General features: G+C 41.3%; 1 protein-coding gene across 1 annotated transcript in view; it reads right to left on the bottom strand.

Moving 5' to 3' along the window:
• Window positions 1–13,162, bottom strand: part of myt1la (myelin transcription factor 1-like, a) — a 75,787-nt gene that overhangs the window by 39,912 nt on the left and 22,713 nt on the right. The window contains exon 5 of the mRNA XM_040125993.1: window positions 11,661–11,723. Coding sequence (XP_039981927.1) covers window positions 11,661–11,723 — 63 coding nt within the window. The remainder of the gene's footprint in view (window positions 1–11,660; window positions 11,724–13,162) is intronic.

The following is a 13,162-nucleotide window of genomic DNA, read 5'->3' as shown; positions in this document are numbered from 1 at the left end:
CTCCACCTCTGCTTGATGGAAGCCCGTAGAGATCGTAAGTGTTATACAGGCTATGTTTTGTCTTCTCATGATCACAAAATAATTATTCTGTGAACAGATTGGCTTCTTATGATCATTAGACTTCGACGTGGAAATGATCCACACCATACATATATGCTGTGTACTACCTAGTTTTGCTGACATTTTAATACTATTTTGGGAGTTAGTATACAAGCATTTATGGTATTTGACTGTTTTGTACTGTCCTCAAACAACTTTAGAGCAAAAAGATCACAACATATGAGGCCCAATTGGAATATTAGGGGAATTACGGCGGGACCCCCTCGTTCAGTTTCAGCTACAGTGTATGTCAGTGTCTGGCAAAGACTGGCTTATGTCTGAAGGTCTTTTTACTTCGAATAAATGTCCCAAAAAAATGAGAAAAAAATAGTTGCATTAAAATTATTTACATCTGCTGCTGTTCAAATTTCCCCCATTATTTCAATAAAGCTTTGCACCCCAAAAAGACCATATCACAGAAAGACAGATTAAATGTACATCTGAAAAGTGCAACTCTGATATAAGCCATTCTCACTGCCGGTGGAAAAGGGACAGCGCAGCCCAGGCCCATTCTCAAAGGATATTTAGCCTTGGTCTGCCTGGATGAATTTGGTCTATAGTCATAAAATCCGCAGAGACTTGAGTCTGTGGTAAACCAACAGCTGTATGAGTTTTTAATCACGGTAATAGCAAAGCTACGGGCCGCCACCACGTATAGGCAGCACAAAGTGATCAAATCTGGGTGTGTATGTTGTGGGCTTCATCAAAGAGCACCATCTGCTGTGAAACAATGAGCCATTGTTTTTACAATATGATGCCATGTAGTTATTGTTATGTGTGATGGCACTTATTGTGATTGGTTGAAACAGTCTTATTGCAGGCGAAAGCGGGAGTCAAATTTCGCCTTGTATGCCTATTGTTTCATTGTGTGAATTAAAAGTGATTATGGAACTGACCACAAAGTGTTGCACAAGCCACTTATCTTGTGAATAATTCGTAATTTTGACAAAAATATACGTCATTTTGTCATACTCACGTTTCATTAGAACACAAAGCTTGTTCTGTCCAGACTACAAGGTCATTGTTTTGTGCGCACAATTAAAACAAAGCTGATTACTGTCAACGTCTCGATGTAAATATTCAGACATAAGATATAAGATCACAAAACAAAAAAGTAACCGTGGTGTTTCCATACATTTCACTTGACTCAGATGCTCCTATCAGCCTGAAACACATGGGGGCCTTGGATATACACGCCGTGCTCGTGTCCTGCTACAATAAGAACCAGTCATCACAAAAACAAATACATTTCAGGTCATTCCGTAGTGTTGAGAGATGCTTTCTAGCTCAGAGAAAAAGGCCTTTCCGCGGAGAAGAGTTTGAGAGTCTGTTGTCAGAGGGCAACCTCAGGATCACGGGAGTCACGAGAAGAAATGGCTTTGTGTGTTACAGTCACAGGTCATAGCGCCGCGGTTCATATGTTAAGACACTGCAATTTCCACTCGCTCTCACTGAGGAGGAGAATCAGCCTCTAAAAAAACCAAAGCTTATTCAACCGGGGCCTCAATTACGCAAATCCCATAATAGTCATTAACTGTTGGGAAAATTCTGCTTTAATTGCTCCAAAACAGCAAGCACAATTATACATGGCTTTAATGTGGATTTTAGGAAATCAATTAGACAATTTCCATATGAAAGAGCTTATTTTGTGTTTAGAGGGCGTGTTGGAGGAGGTGACGCTGCTTTTTTCTGACTGAAACTGCTGTGTGTTTGTCTGACAACCCTGCAGAATTAAACACGATAACCCATCAAACAAAAACTTTCTTCAACTTCTTTCTTTCTTTCTTTGTCTCCCCTCTCTCCTTATTTCTTTCTCTCAGTCCCTTTCATTCTGCCTCTGATTGCTTTTATATCCATTGTCATATAAGACAGTTATTTCTGAGGTACCACCAGTTCTTTAAGAGACAGTTTCACATTTGCTGGAGCTAGAAAATAGCAATTAGGGTAAAAGAGGGGTAGAAATTGGATAAGATGAACAAGCAACCACCAAAACAAGGAAATGCCCTCCGTTAAACAGTTGTTATCTCTTTAAAACAATAACAATAATAATTAGCAATTAGCACTTTTCAAAAATAAGGTCACAAAGTGCAAGACAACGGGCAGTAAAAGAAAGATAAAATAGAAGATCATTAAATAAACACAAGTCTACAGCCAAGCTACTGGTTCTGCCAGGCTGTACTTAGGCACAGTGCTGCTTTGAGCGAAATGCTAGTTGTCTAAATATTTAACTTAAAATCAAAAATGTCAATCTCCTGGAGGCAATAGAGGAAAAGTCATGGATCACCAAATTCAGTAGGATTCATCCTCTAGGAACCACGAATGTGTGTACTAAACTTCATGGCAGTCACCAGTCCCGTGCCGGACCAACTAACAAACACTGCACGGTTAAAAAAAGAGTGGAAGAATAATCAAAAGACAATTAGAAAAAAGAAGCATCCTTAACATAGCATTATGTCTTGAGCAGTGATATCTGAGTTGTCTTTAAAAAATAAATCCAAAACCTTACAGGTAGCCAATTAAGAAATTCAAACATACAGTATTTATAATATGGTCACAACTTTACTTTTGGTTAAAAGCTTTTAGTCAATGGTCTTAAATAATCGATGACGGGGATATAGACAGTAACAGTAGTCTAGCCATGATGAGAATATAGCAAGCCTTATCCTCTCAGAGTCAGCAAAACCCCCAAAAAATATAACTTTGGGGTTTTTCAAATTAAAGACAATATAATTTGCTAGATACTGATAAAGCGGGCACCAAGACCTGTTGAAATCATTTAGTTGTAGGACATTCTGCCATGTCTAGAACCTCTAATCCATTACATCTGATACCCAGGCTAAAGTACAAGAATAGATGCCATCCCCGCAGGACTTACAGTACAAGATATAGTTGGCTATCATCAGCATATTCACAGAAATGGGTGTTGCTTCCAAAAAAATGTGAACCAATTAGGCTGAAAACAATGGAGGGCCTAAGATCGTCCCCTGTGGAACTCCAAAGGACTGACGAGATTTTGGAGTGTCACTCACATGATTTTCAAAATCATATCTCTTTTTAACATCAGTGAAACAAAGAAGTTCTTCCAGCTTTGGGAAACACATTTTCCACAAATTCAGCTAAAGGACTTTGTAGTAGCTCAAATAGTACACAAACTAATAAGCTAGACATATGTAATACCCAGTACTTTATAGACAAAATAATCCATCCTAAATTCACGTGTAGTGTTATTATATTAGTCAAATAATCTAAATGAGAACGTCATTGCTTCAGAAAAGACTATCCATTATCATTTTCATCTTCTTTATCTAATTAAGATATAATTACATTGATATGTTCAACGTTTGGCAATATTTGATATGTCAGAAGTGCCAATAAAGGTTTGTTAAAAGACAAAATGTGATTAAATCCATTTTATTCAACACATAATACTGCAACAATATTCCTCCCAGATAACACACACACACACACACACACACACACACACACACACACACACACACACACACACACACATTTCACCTCAAATGGTCCCTCCATTGATGAAGAAGGGTTCAATGAATCCTCTTCACCATCTTTTACCTTATAGGCTGTCAGACTGCCAGCCTGTCTGTGTGTGTATGAATGTGTGGGTATGTGTGTCTGGGTATGTGTGTGTGAATGTGTGGGTATGTGTGTGTGGGGGTGTGTGTGTGTGTGTGTATGTGTGTGTGTGTGTGTGTGCGCCACCTGCTCCTCCCCTCTCTTAAAAATTAAAATTAATTTAATAAAAAAGCAGATCAGAAACGAGGGAATGCTGCAGACAAGGGCGAGAGACTACGCATGGTAATTATGTGGAGGGAGAGAGAGAGAGGGGAGCGGTTCACACATCACACTTTCTCTTCTTACTAAACAGATCTGCTGCAGTCTGATTTGATGCATTATGATTGATTACATACGGTGTGTTGAATCGATCAGTAATTTATCTATATGAAGATCTGAACCTAATCCTGGACCTGATTCTATGTAGATCACACGCATATAATATGATATAATATGATTTTTTTTCCCAGAAACTACATTTGAAAAAATTGGGATTATATTATATTGAGGACTAGGTTTTTGTTTTTTCTTTTGTTTTTTTGAATGAAGACAGCACAATACAACCTGCTTCTGCAGAGTACTGCATTATGGATTTTTTTGTAGCCTTAATGTTGCTAAGCTAGCAGGTTACTTTGAGTCAATTTATAAGTCTGTCTTTTAGATTTAAATCAGCCCTAAAACTGTTTAGTTTGCCCATTTTTAACTTACAGGAGTTTCTGAAGGCTTGTGCAAACTAGTTGAAAGTGTCTGTTATTGCGTTTACGAGGACACTTGGACGTCCATAATAATCACTATGAGAACAACTGGGGTCCATTCTTGTCTCCATTTCTCAGTCCTATATTGTCTCTATGAAGACACCTCAGTGTCCCTTTATTGTCTCCTATAGGATCTCAATTTACAGAGGTAACAAAGAAAGGCTGTGTTTAAATCATCCTCCTGGCTGTTTTTAAAGTGTGTTTTGTAGTAACCCCCCGGTCAGGTCGGTTTTTACCAGTCACTTAACTGCTATCAGATTCTGAAGCATCAGTGCTGTTGCTACGGTTACCTGCATTCATTAAACCTTGAACACTCATTTAGACCAGAGCTATGTTTGAGGACAACACCTGTCAGCCAATCAGAAATAGTTACTTTCTAAGACGCCGTTACAACCAGTGCTGACCACTGAAGTGGGACGTAAATTTAAATTTTGTTTCCCCATATCTAATTAACCATCCACTTCTTTGTTAAAGGATTTAGGCTGAGTTGCTGCTGGGCTTGAATGGTCAAATGAGGAAAATTTCAGTTTGAAGTTTGAAATTTTATTACAATCACATTTAAAAAAAAAAAAAAAAAAAAAAAAAATTGAATACTTTGTGACAATGAAGAAAGGGAATAAGGCGACAGTGTCAGCAGGAGTGTGATAATTACATCTAGGTATGTGTGGTTGGCTGGGATCATCGCTCCCAGCAACGTTACCTGCCAACACTCATCGCCGTGGCAACGGTTTGGCGCTAACAGAGTAGGGGGTGGGGGGGAATTGGAAGGGTGTATATATATAAGAGACTGGGTGGTAGCAGTGATGCAAGGAAGGTTAGGGTGGGGGGGGGGGGGGTTAATGTGGGCGACACAACGTTCACATCCTATACTAGCGGTTGCCATGGGAGACAGGCTGCATCCCTCCTGGTCCTCATACTGCAGCATCCGCTCGGTGCTGTCGCCATGGTGACATCCTCCAGAGAGAGAGAGAGAGAGAGGGAGAGAGGCAGAGAGAGAGGCAGAGGTAAAGTGAAAGAGAGAGAGAGACAAAGAAAGGTCTCTGATCCCTGTTACTGTGTACTGGGCTAAAATGTATTTTGATGCTTTGGCAATATTGTTGTTGAAACTTTCATGCCAATAAAACACCTTTGAATTTTAATTTGTGTTTGACAAAGAAAGACTGGGGAGGAAGAAAGAAATTTGGGGGGGGGGGGTAGAATTACATTCAGTAATTTTGTTATTGTCAAGAAAAGCAAACAACAGAATCCAAATTTCCCACACTGGATTCAAACCGCATGCCGATGCACAAGGGATTCACACTCCGTGTCCCTATTCAATTTTACATACTAACTGGATACATGCCCCTGTCGATTAAACTTCACAAAAAGAAAGCCAAATGTTTTTCCAAAGATCTGATACCGAGACGTGTTTGCTGCTCCCTGTAGTTAATTAATGTGTGATTTTCCAATGAAACTCCGGTACCCGTATTAGAGCCCGACCGATACATCGGCGGGCCGATTTTGTCGGCCAGTTTTAATGCTAAACGCAGATAGATCGGTATTGGCAATTTATAACAGCCGATAAGTAACAAGAAAATAAAGTAATGGAAAGCCAAAGACGGCCGCTTGAGCCATTTTATTACCTGTGTCGCTACTGTGTAGTTTCTCCACCAGCTCTGGGACTGAGACTCTGCATCACAGCTCAGCTGACCGCTGCAGAGCAGAGTCCACATTTGTGGATCTGTGCCTTCACGGTGAGGTGCTCATTTTCACATGCAATTCATTACTTGAATGACAATACAGCATGCCCCCTCATTTCTCCCTTTATGTAACCTAAATAAGCCCGACAGCCTCTTGTGAACTTAACAGCAAAGTAGCTGAGTGGCTTAACGGCAGGCCTGCTGAAAAACTCGGTTGATGTTTATTTACGAAAACAGTAAGACACAGGAAACGAACCACAGCCCTATCATTTTCTGCCATCCCCGGGCGGTCCCCGACTTGTAATATCACTCTGTACATCAAGAGGCTATAGTGAGTCCCTGTAGCGTCTGCCCTCGGTCCAACATGAGAGGATGAAGAAGTAGCGCTGCTCAGAGGGAAAGAAACCACGTTCGGCAGCAAAGAAAAGAAAATGACAGAAACAGAAGCAAAACAAGAATCAACACTGGCGTTGCGTTCCACCGCTGGAGACAGCTCTGGGTGAGTACAGGGATGAAGTTTGACCCTGAACTCGCAAAGTTTCTTCTAGACTGGTAAGTAAACGGCCGTTAATGCTAATTTGGATGATTTGTCGGAATTTAACTTTGCTCCACATTATCTGTGCAGTTGCTCCATCTGCCTAGACAGGGAAGTTATTTAACAAGACTAGGTCAAAACCTAGAGTATGACTGGACCGTTTATGGTCAAATGTGCGAAATTGAGGTCGTAGTTGAAAACTTGTGGAACCGCTGTAAACAACTACTTTCAAAGGAACGTAGCCGAAGCCTGCTGGAAAAGTTGCTAAATGTCGATTTGATGCGCTAATTAGAATATCTCTCCCTCAGAGAGAAAGTTTGAAGCTCATTCATGTCTATGTCATCTGCCGTGCGGTCAGTTGAATAAGGCGCATAGAGAATGTGCCTACGGAGGGGAAGCCCGACCTTGCGCTCGCAGGGCGACGCTGGCAACTGTTGTCTATGGAAAGTAGCTAAGGTTTGTCCAAAAAGTCGCTAGGTGCTAAAGGGGTCTGAAAAATTGGTAAATCTAGCGACAAAGGTGCCAAGTTGACAAGACTGCCTGTAAACGCCCCCCCCTGATGATGCAATAGAAACCGTTTGCATACCACAGAATATCACACCTACAGTGAATCTACCTCGCTGTCTGCCATTGTTAATTCCTTGCTTTCGCTGATTCTGGTTCACAAAAATGCCGAAGGTGCAAGCAAACCACTCAAATTGTTCTCCTGTTTGCTACCAAAATCAACATAAAAGTCTGGTGAATGTGAAGACCCAGTGGATTACATTTATTTTTGAAGGAAACGCGCCCAAAACTGCAAACATCTTATGTGCACACAAACCATTTTGCTTCAAACTGCTTTTTCATCGAGAACCTGCACTGTACAAGGCGGGATTCACTTTTAAAACTGAAGCTCGATGGACGGATCAATACCGACTGTCCTTGACCCAAGTTCAAACTCGGAAACTGAAGTTTTGCCTTTTTTTTTTTTTTTTTTAAGCCATTCCACTTTTTGTTTTGCGAGATAGCCCGCTGACGTTCACATTAGTATGTTGCTCTGCTAATGTGGCTCACTTCGATTGTACGCCCACACACTGGAGCAGTGTGGAGTTTGTGATATTGAGGGACAGAGTGTCAGAGAGAAATTGTGTGAACATCAAGCCTCATTTGAAGCCAATTAAATCACGAGAGTAATAGGATGGATATGGATTTTTTTTTCACCGGACCATTTCGTACAAGCCAACATGGAAATCGGAGTTTTTGGAAGGTGTATTTTCGTCTCTTTTAACAAAGTCAGTCTAGCAGTTTTCACCCCACCCTTGTGAAATGTAAATTCAATTCTTACTTAAGGTATTCGGATATGGTTGACTTACGTTTGGTAGAGTCTGAGGAAACTTTCCAGCCTGTAAAGCCTTGTCAACATTTAGTAGGAAAGGCTGCAAATGAATTAGAAGAAGAAACCGGACGGGAAACATGTTGGCAAATGCTGTGCTCTCCCTCTCTGCTGTGTCCTTGCAAACGCCAGACATTTCTGTGTACTGTACGCTCCTGTGATCAGCTGGTGATTAACTGATTAAGTAACTCATCCATCAGTTCCCCAGAGAGGAACCATCAGACGGCCCTACTTCTCCCGTCCTCTCAGTCTCTGTCTTTCCTTCTCTGTCATTTTTCTCACTTGTAATTTTGGCAGCGCGACAATTTATCAGAGACGATAAACGTTACAACAGTCGCGTGACGACATTATTTTCTCGACTTGTGTCGAACCTCAAACCTGGATGTGTGGATGAGAAGTCCGTAAAGTGCTCAGAAAAAAAATGGAAAAACTGGCACATGTACAATTCCATGACGACTGGGCGAAAACTGGGAACAGCTACTAAATGGACCTTGCGGTGAGATTGTTTTCTTAAAAGAAAAAGCAGTTTACATAGGTTTCATAACCCACTCTGCATTCAAAGCACGATGACATAAAGAATTTGAGGGGAAAACATCAACGCTGATGCTACTTAATCAGCGCTTTGTTTTATCAGTAGGAACATAACTGGATGGCAGAACATCTCTTTTTAGGCTCCACTATGTTATAGGCCTTAGATTTGTTGTTGGCTGTTAGACTTTTAAATTTATGCTTTGGGGATTTTGGTTTTTGTGTTTTGAGCTGCTGAATTTTAGTGTTTCGATGTTTGGGATATTTGATTTTTTTTCTGATTTTGAATATTTTGTGTTTTGGGATTTTTTTTTTTTGGATCGAGTTTTGTATGTTTTTTGGGGGCATTGGGGCACTTGGTTTTCAGATCTTTGGTTTGGGGTCTTTGTTTCACCAGGCAGAGCTAATGTGATGTGCTCTGACAGAAATAACAGATCAAGCCTCCTAAATTTGGGCCTCCTTATTTCTCACGAGCTACTTTGTCCAGCTACTGGAGCTCCTGGTTAATAACCGTTACGTTTATAAGCTTAAATTATTTACATGATATGGATGAAAGTTCAGCTGGGAAAATTCTGACTCCTGAAATTGTTCTTCAGGATCAGGAACCAACAGTGGAGTCACAGGTCACTAAAACAAGATGTAACAGAAAAATATTACTGAGCCCTCAGAATAATCTAGATAACGGAGCAGTGAAGTAATTACACATGAAAAAAGTGGCAAGAGGGTTTTTAAATCAAATCAAAATTATAATCTCATTCCTTGCCCTCCCACAAACATAATGACTTATCCAGTATTTATAAGAAAGTGTGATTTTCTTGTGAATATAAGCGCTCTTATTTTGGAGTTTGACTCCCGTTTTGCCTGACGCTGAATTTTCCCGGGCAGCTCCGTGCCCTTCGCAGCAACATCAGTCCGCTCTGCCAGCGATTCGCCGTCCTGCCCTTCTCATTATCTCTCCATTACCTCGGGCATCAAACCACCGCTGTCCAGAGCTGTGCAACCTCTACATGCCAGCCTCCCACACACCCACACAGACACACACACACACACACACACACCAACCTCTACACTGAAAACAATACCGTTGAGATGCTCCAAAATAACCTCAAAACATCTCAACTACTACTTTGATTTCATAATGGATGTTTAAATCAATTTTTTTTTTTTTTTTTTTTTACCAAAATAAAGAAAAATATTTCAATCCACCACAGCCCAACATTCAGCCTTCAAATTCTGCCGTCTTTGAGTGAAAACCTTTTTGGTCCATCTCTGCTTCGCTTGGTTCGATAGAGATTTCACCTGTTTAAAAATGTATGAGTTTTTAACCAGGATTTGTGCATAAGAATGTTTCTGTGGCTCTACATTGTTTTACTTGTCTCAGGAAAAAGAAAAAAAAACTGGAGCAACATATTTGCATTAAAAGCAAATGCAAACATTACGTCTTATTCACAGGTTTTATAAGGTAAGAATAAATAAGATATTAAGACTTTAGTACTTGATGAATTCACTTGTGACGGTGCATAGTTTTTGCAGCTGAAGTACAAAAATGCCATTTTGCCTGCAGTTCTACCCCAGAGAAATCAAGATTTTAACACAACACAAGCTGAAATGACTGGTGGGGAGTTTCGCTTTGTGCAGCCCCCTCGCCCCGTTGGTTCGTTCCTAATTCCCCGGTTCCGCGTTTCCGAAGGCAACAGAGATCTGAGGCAGCAACCGCTGCAGGACGGACATCCATCGGTCAGGGTGACCTGGGGACTTCACGACTCCACGCTCGGCCTGATTGGTTTTCTATCTGCGGCCCTGTGACGCAGCGGTGGAGTTAGTGACTGCAGGCTGCCGGCTGCCAGTAGAGGAGGTTTGAAACCGGGATGAGAGCTCATTTATTGCTGCTACAGTTTGGTTTCTGAGCTGCTGCGTGAGACGTTTGAAGCCTACAGGCAGGACTGGAGCCGACTGCACCTCCTTAATAAGTTTTTCTTGCTATCCAACTAGAAAAGTCTCTACAATTTTTTAATTATTCTCAATTTTTTCCACATTTTGTTTTTCATTTTGTTCATCTATATGTTAAGTTATATTACACCTCCCTAATGTTTCAGACAAAAAAAAAGGATAAAGCCCCTTTATTTTACATCGTTAATTTCTTCAAAAGATCAATGAATACGGATAATGTGTCAGAATCAGCCATAAATATCCCAAATTCTCAAGAAAAATACCCAAAACAGCAGTAGCTTCAGCCCTGCCTGCGGGAACAGCTGCCCCGGTAACATCGGACGACCCAGTAAGAAAATGAAATCCAGGCTTTGGAAGATTAAATGTCAGGGAGGAATTTCTCAGTTCTCTATTGAATTATTATCTTAAATTTGTTATCTTTAAACCGCACTGAAGGAAGCAGAAATATCTGAAATGCTAAAGGGAACTGCACTGTGAAACCTGACAAGTTAGTGAAATGCAGCAAGATCCAACTGCTCAAAAACAGTTAAATTAAGTTGATTTAGGTAGATTTTAATGGAGATTTGGGGGGAAAAAAACTTCCAGAACTCCCTTTCAGAGACTGTTATTCTTGAGAAATGCGAAGCTCTGACTGGCTAAAGCCAAAAATTTAAAAATCCGGTTTCCTGTTTAACACAAAGTTTTCCCACGCCTCTGAATTTGGGTTTAATAATATGAGCAGCCTACGGAAGAGAATCTGACCAGCTCCAAAAGGTCAGAGAGAGCATCAGCAGGGCTGAGTGGGGAATGCGTACCTTTCAACACAACACGTCAGATCTCATTTTACAGTGCAACACTTAACAGGTTTCACGCAAAAATCATTTCTCGGAACGGAAGACTTCAGGCCCGACGAAAACGGTTTAAAAGCGTTGTAAAAACCGGACATTAGCCAGAGCGAGACCCCCAAACATAACAGGATTAGAAGAAGATGGTGTGAGACCAAACCGCTCCACAGCAAATCAAAGCAAAGTACCAGGAGACACAGCCATGCTCCGCCTCCATCCAAAGCTACAAAGTTCCTTTCCACTGACTTTTAATCGTCACAGCCGACAACTCACAGCTGTTTAATCTAAAAATCTTCCCCTGAGAAACAGCGATAGGAAAACATTCTGAGCAGTTCGTACCTGCGGTGTCTGGCGTACTTCCCGCTGACGTGACCGCTGCCATCGCAGCCCGGGGTGGGACAGCTGAGGAGGAAACACACACACGGTCAGAACACACAAACTGCACGGCGGTGTCGGGTGCGTGACACAGGGGACTTGCGTCCATCGGGACCTGCTGTCCCGTCTGGATTTGGTTTTTCTCTCGCTCGAAAGACGACTTCCGATGCATCGCCTGCTTGTCCCGCAGCTCCGCCGGAAGCGGCGCAGTCAGCGCTTCATTGGCAAAGCGGTAACTCTTGGCAGGTTACTTCATAACATGGATGCTGTACTTCCGCGGGGGTCTCTGAGTTAAATTTAAATCTTTTTAAAGACCTTTTCAATACCACATTGAAGGCAATTTAACACCCGTGTCACCATCATACCGGACAATGTATGAAAAACCAGTGGAGTCAATGTGGACTACGATTATCTCCTATTACATCACATATTTTAGTATTTTCTAGCAAAATATAACAATAATTCCTAATGTCATATCCAGTTAAATTAGTGTGACCTGAACCCTGACAAACAGCCGAAGGGATGTAATGAAATAACCGTTAACGATGATTAATTCTTTTTAGGGCTGCAATGATCAATCGATGACTCCATCAGTCAGTTTCCAAGCAGAAACGTCAAACATCTGCTGGTTTTAGCGATAAAATGTAAAGATTTGCCGCTTTTCTTGTCACATACGATAGTCATTTCAACATCTTCGAGTTTCGGACTGATGGATGGACGAAACCGCTCTTCCCCTGTGGTCGTCGAGACGGAGAATAAAAGAGTTTGATAACAGCCATGAGAACTTTGCAGAGTTGCGAAAATCCAGTCCCACGGTAAACCGCTGTGCAGCCAGTGGATAAGCCTTCGAAATCATGGATCTATGACCCGCAACCAACTGTATTTCACACATCGCTGCTGATCACCATCAGCGGAGGCCGACGTGTTGCTGTTGTCAGTCCGTATGTCCTGGTGACCCCAGCATGGACGTATTATGAGAGAATGGGCCCCTGGGCACAGACCTCCTGCCTGCGCCCCACACTTAAGACCAAATAAGACTTAAACGACTACAAGCCACTGCATGGTTTTTGAGTCTCTTTATGGTCATTCTCTGTCTCTTTATAGTTTTTTGTTTCTTTGCCGTCATTTCCGTCTCTTTGTCATTTTGTTTTTTGTTGTTGTTCTCTGTCTCTTTATGGTCATCTTTTCATCTCTTTGTGGCCTTTTTTTTTGGTCTTTTTGTTGTCATTTTGTCCCTCTTTGGGGTTTTCTCGAGTCTCTTTCTGATAGTTTTACCTCTGCTTGGTTTTGCGTCTCCTTGTGGTAATTTTTTGTCTCTTTGTGAGGCTTTTTTGGTGTCTTTGCGATAGCTCTGTGTCTCTTTTTGCTTGTTTTGTCTCTGAGGTCATTTTGTGCCCTTTAATGACTTTTAATAAAGAAATATTAACAGTGGCTACATATAAAGGCTCTGCCCAAGGTGTCCCCTG

This window comes from Xiphias gladius, chromosome 4 (genome assembly GCF_016859285.1).
Source record: "Xiphias gladius isolate SHS-SW01 ecotype Sanya breed wild chromosome 4, ASM1685928v1, whole genome shotgun sequence".
Classification (NCBI taxonomy): domain Eukaryota; kingdom Metazoa; phylum Chordata; class Actinopteri; order Istiophoriformes; family Xiphiidae; genus Xiphias; species Xiphias gladius.
Note: the sequence above shows the minus strand (reverse complement) of the source record. Positions and strands in the feature narration are given on the sequence as shown.